The sequence below is a fragment of the Ptychodera flava genome, chromosome 18 (assembly GCF_041260155.1).
Source record: "Ptychodera flava strain L36383 chromosome 18, AS_Pfla_20210202, whole genome shotgun sequence".
NCBI classification, from domain to species: Eukaryota; Metazoa; Hemichordata; class Enteropneusta; family Ptychoderidae; genus Ptychodera; species Ptychodera flava.
This window is the reverse complement of record NC_091945.1, coordinates 24,975,318-24,990,891: the sequence shown is the minus strand read 5'-3', so window position 1 is coordinate 24,990,891 and position 15,574 is coordinate 24,975,318. Positions and strand designations below refer to the sequence as shown.

The 15,574-nt window shown below is 40.5% G+C and overlaps 1 protein-coding gene across 2 annotated transcripts in view; it reads right to left on the bottom strand.

Moving 5' to 3' along the window:
* LOC139117228 (uncharacterized) overlaps nucleotides 1-15,574 on the bottom strand; it is a 75,259-nt gene that overhangs the window by 19,202 nt on the left and 40,483 nt on the right. For both annotated transcript variants that reach the window (XM_070680171.1, XM_070680172.1), the window contains exon 4: nucleotides 14,317-14,412. In XM_070680171.1, coding sequence (XP_070536272.1) covers nucleotides 14,317-14,412 — 96 coding nt within the window. The remainder of the gene's footprint in view (nucleotides 1-14,316; nucleotides 14,413-15,574) is intronic.

The window sequence follows — 15,574 nt, the reverse complement described above, 5'->3', positions numbered from 1 at the left end:
TCCTAGTACCAAGTTTGAATGAAATCGCACTAGGTATCTCTGAGATATTTGCGTGAACGGACAGACGGAGGACGCACTGTCTGACATGACCAAACAATTTCCATGCCGGACTCTAATATGTCTAAGGTGCAGAGGAAGTAATATAGATCTTATTGTGTAACTTAAACGTGTCTAAAATGACAAACGTCAAGCCAATTTTATGAAAACTTCTATGTCCAGACAATAAATTGTCAAGCATTAAGAGGAAAAATGTATCACTTATACCTAAAACTATAGTTCCTAGTGTGGCTGATAAGTCGAAAATGTGAATCACAAGCTGATTTTTAGTTGCGCATGTTACATATTTGCTGTAAGTTTGACACTTTAGAATTTGACATGGAAATCGATATATATTTGCTGTAATTTTCTACAGCAGATTTATTTGTCATTTTAGGTTTTCAAACACAAGTTTCAACATTTAACTTGTTAGGAAATATATATTTCAGTTTTGTGTGTTACATGTTTGCTCTGCATCTGCAATTTAGTTAGTTTAGAGTCTGCTATAGAAGTTGTAATAGATCAACTTGCACATTTGTCATGTAACATATATTGACAGACGATATGCAAAACATGTTAGATGTACTCTTTACATTTTCCTCTCACTTGTGACACTTGGAATATGACAAACCTTCAGTCAGTTAATTCCCATTTCTCAGATTGAGGTGAAAATTTATTACAGAGCAGTATGAGTGCCAAAAAATCAAGGCGTATGGATTCCATATTTCATGTAATGTGTCCTAAAAAGTTAACATTGAACACCACCTTTTTTCATCATATTTCAAATCAATTCACTACAACCTACAACATATGCTATTATAAGGAAAATGACAAGAGTTTTATTATTGCATATGTACCACAGTTTACTAACACCGAAGCCAATTGTACCATTGGTATTTGCATTGACGTGCAATACCAAAAATACTATGCCATAACTTTATGTAAATGAGCACTTGTAACCCTGACTACCTTTTTTTCTTACAAGCAAGTGTTGGATGTCCAGTAAACTGACTAGAAAATTTTTGAGATCAACATGACCTACAATGATGACCTCTGGTTATATGCAAATGACTTGTACAGATTTTTAAGTTTTGACAAAATTGCAAACTTAGTAATCAAGCATTGAAAGTGACTACTGATGACGCGACATGTATCGATATTTATCAGACAATATTGGACACATGAAATAAGACAGTATTGACATGAATTATTGAATACTTTCTGACTTTTATGTAGTTGTGTAGGTTGACCCTTGGCGTGTCTCATTTTAAGTGACAAATCTAACCGTGCAAGGAGATGTTACGCAACGTTTAAAGACGTCATTAAGATAATCATTAATCAAAACACAAGACCAAAAGACAGACATTGTAATAGACAGCCAGCATTGCACTCGAGTACAGGACATTGAAGGAAACAGACCTGACACTGCCACAGATAGACAAGACGTGTATACATTCTACTACCAGAGTAACTATCTCTGATGAGGATTTATTGTATTACGGTTTTCACTACTCCTGTCAATAAACCCAATTCATACCAATATAATCGACACCCGTGTGAGGCGTGTAACAATTTCTGGAGGCACCACTGGGATTGAATGGAAATTGGTCAGGATTAGCAAGACCTGCTACACAGCACAGACGGACTGCACAGTAAACTGTAAGTGTGATTTAATTGCTGTACCTTGAAAAGACAAGAACATCAAGATGGCAGATACGGAACAAATAGAGACTTTGCAAGAGAGTATTATGACAACAACTATGAAGACGACAATAGAACAGTTAAATGGAGTCTGAAAGATATTGAAAATACCAAGGGAAGAAAAAACAAGAGATGGGAAAATCGCATCGCTTCTGGTGATACACAAATGTATTTGTACTCCAGGGGACTGGAATGGTGGTGCAGAAGATGGGGGATTGACGATCACCACTGAATAAGAGAATAACATCACAGAACTTAGGAAGAACCGTCAACCAGGTGAGGGAAGTAATCCACCTAAAAATGGCGGCCAGCAAGAAAATTCTCAGGGAACTGCCCCTCAAAATGGCAACATCGAAGCTTCGGGTGTGGCCCCTGGGCAGTCACGTGATCAGCCAAAGCCCGCCAAATCTGTGTCCACTGTTGTACATACCAAAGACTTTAAGATTGAAGGTCAACTTTGGGAGCCAGAAGATACTGATCCAATGATGGTTATAGACATAATTAATCAAATGGATGATGGTAGAAGTAAGGGGTACAGTGATAAGGAAATTGTAAGAGCTGTATTGCAAGCTTGCGCAAGACAGTAGAGTTTGGGAAGATGTTTCGAAGTAACAGTAATGTGACTTTTGAAGACGTAAAGAATTCTTTGAAGGATCAATACTTGCAATTGGATGCAGGGGATATTTTCAGAGAAATGGATACCACCATGCAGAGAAAATCAGAGACATTGCCAAACTTTGTGTACAGAGTGATAAGATTACATAATCTTATACTGGAAACTGCAACGTCTGAAGCCGAGCTGAGGATGTACCCAAAGAAGACAGTTGACGAGGCACTCCTGAAAGTAATCGAATCAGGAATTCGAGACCCAGACTCAAAGAAGATGTTAGCTCCGTATCTCAAGCTAGGAGACAACGGTGAGTTGAACCAATATGAAATCCGTAAAGTTGCTCTACTTGCTCAAAATGAAGAAAAGAAGAGTGAGCTGAAGAAAAAGATAACTGCAGCAGAGGAAACTGCCACAGCCAGTGCTGCAGATGTGCATGTAGAGAGGAAAGGAAAGAGCTCCAAAACACCTAAAGATAACCAGGCTAAGCAAGGTAAGAAGAAAGAAAACAGGCCAAGTTATGATGAATTAGTTGCTATGGTGAAATCCTTGCAGGGAAAGCAAGATGGTGGTGGAGCGAATACTACGTCAGACACAACTACTCGTCCCTACGGTTGTGCTGATTGTGTTAAAGAGGGAAGACGGGACTGTAATCACTGTTTTATCTGCAGAGATACAACCCACGTCAAAGCAGACTGTCCAAGGAGGAGGACAAGACACAGAAATTCGGGAAACGACAGCAGGTTACCCCCACGGGACTAGGAGTAACCAATCAGCCTGAAGAGTCCCGAAGTTGTAACCACTGCCATAAGAAAGATGTAGAGACATTCTACCAGTGTTCAGCATGTCATGCCGGTACGTATTGTTCAAAAGACTGTCAGGAAGCACATTGGGAACACCACCGTGTTGTTTGTAAAGTAATACAGCAAGTGGAGGCCCAAGAAAGTATCAGATGCAGTTCAACAGAAGTACCGAAGATGTCATTTCCATGTCATCTTGCACCAGTACGACATGACAACTGACCAAATTGGTGGGAAAGAAGTGTATGGTATGGTGTCGCATCCAGGGGAAGAAAGTACAAGCATTGTGGGATACCGGATCACAGGTATGTGTTATCTCACAGTCATGGAAACAGACTTACCTGAACAATGTGCCACTAAAACCGATAGAAGCTCTTCTGGGAGTGGGTACAAAATTGAACATTAAAGCAGTAAACGGAACAGACATTCCTTACAGTGGTTGGGTGGAAGTGGACTTTGAACTTGACACAGAGGAGACATCTGGTGAGCGATTGAAAGTAACCTATCTTGTAAGCAAAAGTACATCAGATGACCCCGACTACCCGATCATTGGCTATAATGTGATAGAAGAAATATGTAGGGACTACAGCCAAGATTCGCAAAGAGAAGTGAAGGCAATTTCTGCCGCATTTCCGACAGTTCCACAGAAAGACTTGAAAGCAGTGATCAACCTAATTCAGGACAACACTGAGTTTGAGCATCACTACAGTGTTACTGTGGGAAGAAAAGGTGTAAAGATTCCAGCCGGACAGACTTGTCATGTGAAATGTCAAGCACGTACTGGACCCATCATCGAGCCAAGACCAGTGATATTTGAACCTGACGTCAAATCTCCCTGGCCTGATGGATTGCAAGTGCCTGAACATTTAACAAAGTTACAGCCTGGATCACTACACCGATTCAGTGTACCAGTGCAGAACACAACAAAGCATGACATAATTCTCAGAAGCCGTACAGCACTGGGATCACTCCAGTTTATCAAGTCAGTGACCGCTTGAAGTCCGTGAAGTTACGGAGAAAGCAGATGTCAAACAGATACAACCGGAAGTGGTTACCAGGGCAACAGAAAGCAAACAGACAGACCAGAGTACTGAGGACACATGGGAACCACCTGTTGATCTCAGTCACCTGACAGAAGCACAGCAAAAGGCAGCAAGACAGATGTTGAAAGAAGAAGCTGGAGCTTTTGCCAGAGATGACAAGGACATTGGGTGTATAGAGAATTTGAAATTGCATATCAATTTGACTGATAAGGAGCCAGTGCAGCGGACTTATCGCTCTATACCTCGTCCACTATACCGTACCAGGAAGTGAAAGAATATTTAGAAGACCTCATCGATCAAGGGTGGGTAACCAAATCAAAGTCTTCATATTCATCGCCTGTGGTTTGTGTTCGTAAGAAGGATGGAAGTTTACGTCTATGTATAGACTTTCGCGAACTCAACAAAAAGACACAGCCGGACCGACAACCAATTCCACGCATCCAGGACATCTTAGGATGGACTCGGAGGGAATTCTTGGTTTTCTGTCCTTGACCAAGGGAAAGCATATACCACAGGGCTTCATGGACGATGAAAGTCGACCGCTCACAGCATTTGTGACACCTTGGGGACTCTACGAATGGGTACGTATTCCCTTCGGACTAACAAATGCACCACCAGCTTTCCAAAGACATATGGAAGAATGTTTGGATGGACTAAGTTATGTCATCTGTATTCCATATTTAGACGACATCTTGGTCTATAGCAGAACATTTGATGAACACATACAGAATATCAGAAAAGTCCTACAGCGATTGCAAGAACATGGCATAAAGCTGAAGGCAAAGAAATGTGACCTATTCAAGAGACAAGTGCGCTATCTGGGGAAGATAATATCAGCAGACGGATACAGACCAGATCCAGCAGATACAGCAGCTGTACTAGCCTTGAAGGAAAGAAAACCCTCAACGGTAGGTGAACTGCGTAAACTGCTAGGATTCATCGGGTATTACCGACAATACATCAAAGACTTTTCCAGAATAGCCAAACCACTGTATGACTTACTGTCAGTTTCACCAAATGAAGGAGAAAATGACAGCACCAACAGCAAGAAGAAATCTAAGGTAAAGAAAACAGCAAAGGGTCAAGTGCATTCCGCTCAACCCATAGTGTGGACAGATCAACACATGCAAATATTGGACAGCACTGATCACCTGTTTAGTAGACGCACCTGTGATGGCCTACCCAGACTATGAGCAGCCGTATGTACTTCACCACCGACGCTTCAAATGAGGGACTTGGCGCAGTACTTTATCAACGGAAAATGGCAAGATGGTTGTTATCGGTTACGGATCCAGAACACTGACACCGGCAGAGAAGAAGTACCACCTTCACTCTGGAAAACTCGAGTTTCTGGCACTGAAATGGGCAATAACAGAGCGATTCCGTGATTACTTGTACTATGCACAATCCTTCACTGTATACACAGACAACAATCCACTGACTTATGTCCTTACAACGCGAAGCTGAATGCCACCGGACACAGATGGGTTGCAGAACTGGCAGACTATAACTTCAACATCAAATATCGCCCAGGGAAAGTGAATATTGATGCTGATGTGTTATCAAGGATGCCTATGAATATTGATGAACTCATGAATCAATGTACGGAAGAACACTCCTGTGATGTCTTGGAAGCTACAGTCCAGTCAACCAAAGCTATCGACACCGGCGATGCAACATGGCTGACATCAGTGACAAATAATCCAGTGACATTAGAGGAGAACATCATGAAGACTAAGCCTACTGTCAAACCTTTGACGAAGGCAGAAATTAAAGACGCACAACAGAAAGACACTGCAATCAATCGACTGATCGAATACAAGCTAAGTGGCCATTGACCAAGTCAAAGAGAGCGCAGAGGTGAACCACAACAGACAACAGCACTGATGAGAGAGTGGAATACCTTAATCATCGATAAAGACGGAATTCTGCATCGAAAGACTGCAACCAGATTACAACTTATTCTGCCCCAGCAATACAGACCACTAGTCTACAAAGAGCTCCATGAAGATATGGGACATCTTGGTGTGGAACGGGTAGTAACTCTGGCACGGGACAGATTCTACTGGCCTCAGATGCAGAAAGACATAGAACAGTACATTACAAAACACTGCAGCTGTATCAAGCAGAAGAAACCAAATGTGATGGCGAGAGCACCACTGACAACATCGTCACCACATCGCCATTTGAGATAGTATCCATCGACTATCTGCACTTGGAGAAGAGTAAGGGAGGCTATGAGTATATTCTGGTAGTAGTCGACCACTTTACTAGATTTGCCCAAGCATACCCAACCACCAACAAATCAGGTACAGCAGCAGCGGAAAAGATCTTCAACGATTTTATTCCACGTTTTGGATTTCCGGCCAGACTCCACCATGACCAAGGTACTGAATTTGAGAATAAGCTTTTCGCACAACTCCAAAGCTTAGTGGTGTGAAAGCGTCTCGAACATCGCCTTATCACGCGATGGGGAACGGACAGGTGGAACGCCTTAACCGGACACTTCTGTCGATGTTGAAAACACTTCCAGAAAAGCAAAAGTCAACTGGAAAGATTCACTCAACAAAGTGGTCCATGCATACAACTGTACAAGAAATGAAGCAACCGGATATTCTCCATTCTACTTACTGTTTGGAAGATCTCCACGGTTACCAATCGATATCCTGTTTGATATCAAAGAAGACAAGCATCAAGGCGACTATCTACAATATGTAGAAAAGTGGAAAAATGGAATGCAAGAAGCATATAAATTAGCATCCCAGAATTCCAACAAGACAGCAGCGCGTGGAAAGAAGTACTACGACCAAAAGCTCAAAGTACTGAACTCCAACCAGGTGACAGAGTGCTGGTACGAAATCTGACTGAAAGAGGCGGACCAGGCAAACTCCGATCATACTGGGAAGACAAAATCCACGTCGTGACAGAAAGAAAAGGTACAGACAGTCCTGTTTATGAGGTTAGACCAGAAACTGGCCAAGGAAGAATCAGAGTGCTACATCGCAATCTGCTCCTGCCCTGTGATGGACTACCTGTGGAAATAGAATCTCCAACAGCGCCTACATCAACCCGCCAGGTGAGAAGACGAAGTCGGAGACAGAGACCAGACAGCCAGCCAACTGAAGAAGTCAGTGAAAGTGACAGCAGCAACACCAGTGATGAAGATGAAAATTATCATTACTACATCACACGGCCTAGAAACACTGCATCAGCTGATGAGCAGACAGACCAAATTTAACCCAGACGGAAATGCAAGTGTATCAACCTGGAGATGTCACACATCATGACTTAAATCCAGAAGTTCCTAGTTTCCAGCCAGCCAGATCACCACCTGTAGTGCAGCCCCATGAAGAGCCAGCAATGCCACAGAGGGACAGCACCACAGCAGCAGATCACCAAACTGAGCACCAAGTACAACCATCAAATGTACCTGAATGCTCACAAGGTGAGTCAACTGTTAATGTGCCAGATACAGACACATCAACCAGACGATATCCACCAGAGAGACCAGACCACCATCTATGTTAACTTATACATCGATGGGACAGCCTGAATATCACCGCATCGACCCACATGTCAACGTTGCCATGGTTACACCACCAGCAGCATCGCCACGACAGTCAACGCCGATGTGGTACCCACCATATATGCCAGCGCAGCCTACACTATATCCGTGGATGATGCCAATGATGCAACCACAACCACTAGTGTATCCACATGGTATATATCTGACACCAAACAATGCACCAATCCATTGCTGAGGACACTGCATTAGACTGAATCTGACCTGGAATGAACTGTGATGACCTGAACTGTTTATAAACAATTGATGACCTTGATTGACCCATTTGAACTCTTAGTTCAATTACACTATTTGGCTTGAACTCATGCAATTATTCGGACACTGTTTAATTGTTTCTAGCTATGCACTGCCAAAAATACCAAATTCACTATCAAATTTGGATTTGCAACAGAACATTATGAAATTACTTGCAAAAGAATTTCAAAAACATTTGTAGACATTGCATTTTTGTACAATGGAACTCACTGAATAGACTTCTCATAGTATTGTTTACAAATGAGATGAACTCTGTGATACAAAGACACTGCCATGAAATTGAACACTGCCATGCAAATGCTGAGCAATGAACTCTTATTTCAAAAGAACTGCTCAGAAGACTTACAAAATTGAACAGAATCTAACATTTTGCTTCTTTTTGGCAAATGTCTGGGACGACATTTATTTAAGGAGGGGAGAGTGTTGGATGTCCAGTAAACTGACTAGAAAATTTTTGAGATCAACATGACCTACAATGATGACCTCTGGTTATATGCAAATGACTTGTACAGATTTTTAAGTTTTGACAAAATTGCAAACTTAGTAATCAAGCTTTGAAAGTGACTACTGATGACGCGACATGTATCGATATTTATCAGACAATATTGGACACATGAAATAAGACAGTATTGACATGAATTATTGAATACTTTCTGACTTTTATGTAGTTGTGTAGGTTGACCCTTGGCGTGTCTCATTTTAAGTGACAAATCTAACCGTGCAAGGAGATGTTACGCAACGTTTACAGACGTCATTAAGATAATCACTAATCAAAATACAAGACCAAAGACAGACATTAGTTGGGTTTACACGTGTATATTTTTTAAACCTGAGGGAATCTGATTAGTCGTTCTGTAAATATTCCTTATCAGCGATCTAAGCGATCTCACGTTTACACGTCATACACAAGGTATGAATTTAGTTCGGGTCAAGCGCCCTCAGCGATATCTGGGCTAGAGAACAATCGCTTGCTTGCAATGGCGGACCCACACATCATGCAGCTGCTGTCTACGCTCTTTTTGTGTTCTGTCAACCAATCGAGACGCCTTCGGCGAAGAAATTTACTAGGAGAGAATATTGTTGGCCTCGCCCCATCTGATTTCAGTATCTATTTCATGTTTAGATCAGACTCTTATACCGAAAATTGAGAAAGTCAAAGTTCCGGCCAATGCGACACTAGTAACACTGGATGTAATTTCCATGTACACGAATACACCACATAATGAGGCAATTGAATCAGTCGGCAGAGCATTAACTCAGGAAAGATCATCAAACAATTACATAATCAAGTAACCACCAACGAAATACATGATAGCTTTGCTAGAAATAATCTAAATAAACAACACATTTGAATTCAACGATGAATTCTACGGGCAAATATGGGGATGCTCTTACACGGAAATAATCTCGATGGGGTTGTTCGCCAGAAATAGCAGATATTACATTTCACGAGACAGAATTGAGAATAATACTGAAATGCAAACAACAAATACCTGACCTGGCTGAGGTTCAGGGACGATGTTTTTCTGATTTTCATCGGAATCGGAACACAACACGAACTCAATGAATTCATATCAAACATCAACAAAATGCATCCTACTTTCAAATTTTCGTTTGAAAGCTCCTCTCAAGAAATCATATATTTAGACCTGACTATCTACAAAGGTCTTCGATACAACAAAGAGATATTCTCGACATCAAGACACACACAAAATCAACTGATACTTTCAAGTTCTTACAAATAAAGAAACTCATGCTATCCGGCAGCAACATTCAAAGGTCTGATCAAAGGTGAAACATTACGATACATCAGAACACGTAACAACGAAACCGATTTTACACAGAAAGTCACACAATTTAGTGAAAAAAATTAGTGAAAAATTACAAGACCGACAATATAAAAAAAATGAAATAGAACGCATTATCAGAGAGACAGATCATAAAAGCATGAAAAGACTGCTTGAACAACAAAGAGAAAGAGATAACGCCACCAACAATACAGTAGTCTTCATAACAACGTATAGCCCGTACATCGACACAACAAAAATCAAGCAAACCCTGACATAAAACTGGAGCGAACTTGAAAAAGACGAAACACTAAAAAACTGTTCCAAAACCAACCAATAATCGCATATAGAAGGAACAGAAATATAGGCAACACACTTATAAACGCCAAACTTCACAAAACTTTAATAGCTCAAACTCAGGTTCACAGGAACCCACACAAACACAACAAGATCAAACAGTAGACATTCTGGCTTCCCTATCAAACGTAAATGGAACAACATATTACCAAATAAAAACAACCATTCACACGTCTCACCAATCAAAAATTACTTTAAGCGACTGATGAAGAAAAACTCTGTTTTCGAAACGTAGCGCCAAAGGATCGTAGTGTCACAGTAGTCTCTCCGCTCCAGTGCGGATTAACACAAGACACGTAGATTACGGGTACGTCTCCATGGCTAAGCAACATTTGACATACAACAGCCAAACGTGATATACTAATACATTACACAAAACGCAAACAACCCAAATATGAACGATGTGTGGAGTTGCTTTCCCTTTACTATCAGTTGCTTTCCCTTTACTACCTACAACTCATCGTAAAATGGCATTGTTTTTCTAGCTCTGCCACCACGACGGTTGTTGTCGGACATGGACTTGAACTGAGCTCGCAACCGTTTGATTTTGTTGTGGCATTGTTCGGCTGTCCTGGCCTTGGCAGTGACGTCTTCATACACTTGCCGATCCCTCGACGTGCCGTCCATCATACGGATGACGTTTTCGTCTCTCCAGATTGAAATTAGTAGCCTGATCTCTTCCTGTGACCATTTGTTGCCGCGATCACGAGAGCTTCTTACTTGAACACCGTCCATTGTGGTATGGACCGAACCGAAGACAGGATATAGTTCGGGTTTAGTTCGGTGTTCTGGTCACACGTGTAAATAGGCCATTGTTTAGTACGGAGCACCGAACCTGGACCAGCCCTCTGACACCGAATTAATTTAGTTCTTTGTTAGTTCGGTGTTGTCTGTTTACACGTCCAACTGACCACAGGTTTAAATTTATTCCGTGTCACCATCCGGAACTTAACTCACACGTGTAAACCCCCTATTGTATTAGACAGCCACTTTGTACTCGTGTACAGGACATTGAAGGAAACAGACCTGACCACTGCCACAGATAGACAAGACGTGTATACATTCTACTCCCAGAGTAACTATCTCTGATGAGGATTTATTGTATTACGGTTTTCACTACTCCTGTCAATAAACCCAATTCATACCAATATAATCGACACCCGTGTGAGGCGTGTAACACAAACCAAGAAAGGTTTTCAGAAGGCTGTACTACTTAGCAAACATCTTTTTGCATGGAAGATTCAAAAATGATAGCTATGACAAAGACAGTGATTGGGAAGTCGACGCGCCCTGCGCCATAGTCGCATTCTACGGGAAAATGGCGCATTAAAATTTGCTTTATTGGCGCCTTAGAGCGCATTGTGGCTTGTTTTAGAATTTTTACACATTGGTGGTCAATCAAATTGCAAGTGCCCGGGGTTACGTTCGCTCCGTACGATCCATGGCTCGATCTAAACGTGTTTTAGTCAGCTGCTCTATGATAATACAAGTCCTCATTGTAATGCAAATTAAATATACTGTTTCGAGGCTCCTCATGCTCTAAGAGTGCACAGTTTACGCGTAACCTTTTACCGGGTAGAGTGAAACCGTTCAAGCCAATAAGAAATCTCATACGTAATCGAACTAATTATTCAAATTATTTGTTCTTGTTTATCTCAATTCAACGACAGAGCATGGTGATCGTGCGTGCGTGGACGCATACACGATGGTCATGAACGTGCTAGAATCCACGCACGAAGTACAGATTTAATTTTACTGTCATATTTTGCCATGATTACATTTGTATGCAAAAAGACAAGTATATTTTTATCGAGGAGAGAAAATCACATTTCTGAAAGTTTTGATATAGTTAAACTGCAATGATTTCCCATATTTCTTTCCCTTGCAATCACACCAGCTCTGACAGTCTCCTGCACCTCCAGCCCTTTCTCGAAATAAAAGTAATTCAATTGTGTTTCTTCATTTCTACATGTTTGTGAAGAATTTAGCATAGACTCTGTAAAATATGAGTAGTCATTGTTTTGCTCTGTCCTTTTCTACTGTGATTGCTGTGAAAGGGTTGAGTGAGGAATTACTGTCAACTCGCACTTTTTCCAACCCGCCCAGAACCAACTCGCCCGATTCCAACTCGCCCGATACCAACTCACCCGACGCCAACTTGCCCATTGTTTTGAGATGGGGTGTAGTTGTAAATTCCATGTACGTGTAGCCAGTGTAAGGGGAAACCCTGTTAAAATAAAGGAGAGTATACATCTACAGTTTACTTGACCACAACGTTCACTGCTGTCAAAAGCTTGAAAAGAAATGTCAATCAGGCAGACACAGAAAATGTGCAGTTGTCTGGAAGTCAAACTCTTAATGAATCTCTAAAATCAACGATCTCTTACAACAAGGCAACGCCATGAAAACTTTGGCGTACTGTTTCAACACATGCATGAAAAACTGAACAGCTGATCTGAATCGACGTTCTACACTAAACTACAAGGCCTTTTCTCAATAACGAGCAGAAATGAGCTACGATACTTTGAAAACACTGGAGTACATCTATCGCCGAAGCCACTTGTCCCATTTCAATGACTGAGAACTATACATAAGTCTTTTAGATGCATCGATCGACACATCAGAAGTTCACTTGCACAGTCGCTAAAAATAGCTCATGAAACACATGGCGCGTCTCCTCATAGGGACGATCTCATCCAAACTTTCAACAGAGCAAAACTCGGCAAAATCACTGAAATATTATACCAAACATACCTGTTAAAATAAAGGAGAGTATACATCTACAGTTTACTCGACCACAACGTTCACTGCTGTCAAAAGCTTGAGAAGAAATATCAATGAGGCAGACACAGAAAATGTGCAGTTGTCTGCAAGTCAAACTCTTTAATGAATCTCGTCAGATATCACGAGATTCTCAGCAGTGAAAGTCTGACACTGGTGGCGCTGTACCCATGCACTCTCGCTAACAGGTTACTCATTCGTATTAGGAAGGTACGTATAGTACCTGTATACAGTATATATATACCGGTATATACAATCAGAAAAGAAAATAAAAAATAAAAAATTTGTCTATGGTTACATACGCTAACCCGATGGCCCGAGGCCAGCTATGTTCATATCATGCCGGGCCAGTAACTCGTGAAAGACAGTCCTGCTGTTCCTAAAGACGTGAGCCAGTATAACTGCAGTAACTATCCCTATACGTAAAAAAGCCGAACGAAATTTATTTTCTTCAAGAGATTTACAAAACGTAAAATTCGCAAATAAAAAGTTTTCCGTGTTGGCACGTATTTCAAGCCCCACCTGTGGTTCTCAATGTTAGAAATAATTGTTGTTAGAAATAAAACGTTTTATAAGTACCAGGTACTCATAAAATTGCAAAATAGTATCGGGCGAGTTGGCATTGGGCAAGTTGGAATCGGGCAAGTTGGTATCGGGCGAGTTGGAATCGGATGAGTTGGTTCTGGGCGGGTTGGAAAAAGTGCGAGTTGACTGGTACCCTTGAGTGAGACTTGCTCTGCAAATACACAAACCTTTGACCCGTAAATATGTAAACAACTTTGCCCAATCAGAACAGGAGCTGTGGCATAAGTAGCCAATGAGAAGTTAATGACATCATCCTTCATCAAACCTGATTACAAAAGTAGGAACTTTGTACATACTATTCTGCAAAACTTCAGAACATCAATTCGTATCATACTGGATACCATTTTGTTTGTGTTTTCTGTGTTAACATTTGTAATAATAACAGAATCCCATGGCAAGAAAGCAAGCACCTAGTACCCGGGGCTTTTGTACGAGGGCTTGTGCTGTTCCCTCCCCCGGTATAGTGTCTAGGCAGTGCGGGGACAGTAATAGAATACACAAGCCCTCATTCAAATACCCCCAGTACAAACCCCAAGTACAAAGCACTTGCGCTGTCTCGCTATGTCATAATATTCTGTCATTATATTGCATAAAACTCAACCATAACTGACAAAACTAGAAATGGAAGAAAGCTTTTGGCTTTATGAAGGGCTTTGGACTTGAACAACATTCTGACCAAATGTTGATCAATTAGTGTGGTTAGGATGGTTTGTGGTGTGTAGTTCAGCAACAAATATATATTTTTTAACAGCAAACAAATGCAGCAAGTAAATTTCCCTACCTCTTCCTAGGTCTCCAGCTATTCGGAAAAGCAGCTTGATGAAATCCCCATGCCTTTGTTTATTGTTGTCCTTCATATCAGGTCTAGATGGTTGAGCTAATGAGGAAATGTCAAACAAAACTGATTATTAGCTTTTCTGATCATTATGAGACTCATCACAAATTCAACTGACATTTAATTTTTTTGGTCTCATTGTTCTCAATATATGTAATTCAAAAAAGTAGTGAAAAATTATATTTTATGACGTTTGCTACAATCAATTACAATATACATTCAGTAAAACATGAAACAGCTATCATCTAGATGAGACTTACATACTAATTTATAGTAAGACAACAACTACTTTCCAATCATTGAGAGCTACAAAATGATATTAAGTGCCATGAGTCTAACGAAATGCATCATTGTGGCCAAAGAAAAGTTAAATGGCAAAGGGCTTGGTCTACTAAAGTATTATCAATTGTAGCTGTGAAACTTTTCATTTGTTTTCACAGTAAATGGCTGCTCTTCTGGTCTATACGAGCTAGAGCATATTGATTAACTCTGGCATGCAAAAAGACAATTAAATTTTAATCATATTTCAAACAGTTTCCCATAGATAATGACTTTTGTGGGACAAAACAACTATACATACTTCTTATTTCTTTTCATTAGTTTCATGTTCATGATTTGCTGCATTACTAAGACAAACTTAAGTTTTATGCTTCCTTGTATGATTTAGAATGTCAAAAACGTTTCTCCATTAGGCAGCTGGGTCGAGTGGCTTGCTAAGAATTTGCAAAAGCTCTGTTTAAAGTCATGAATTAAAATGTTTAACACCTCTGAAATATTGGAGAATTAAGGTTTGACATTGGTACCCTACTTATATAAACCATGGACTGCAGCAATCAAACTTCAAAGTGAGATTTTCATGGTCACAGTGTAATATGTTTTAGGCGTAAAGATGGATGAAGTGTAATCAGTACAATGTATCAAGACCTAAAACATTTTACCATGTACAAAAGTAATTAAACAGCTTGCAATCATTTGGGACTCTTACATTTTCATTCAAACTGTTTGATACATCCCCTTCCTGGAAAAAAGGTTCTCACATTTTTGCACTGAATGCACTCTGAATTACATTTACTTCTGACAATTAGAGTACTGTTGGAACGACATGATTTATGACATGGCTTCATGATTTGATATCTTTTAAATCAGAGAGCAAGACAAGAAAATACAATGTTACTTCTGAAATCAGATTTCTACAGATGCATAA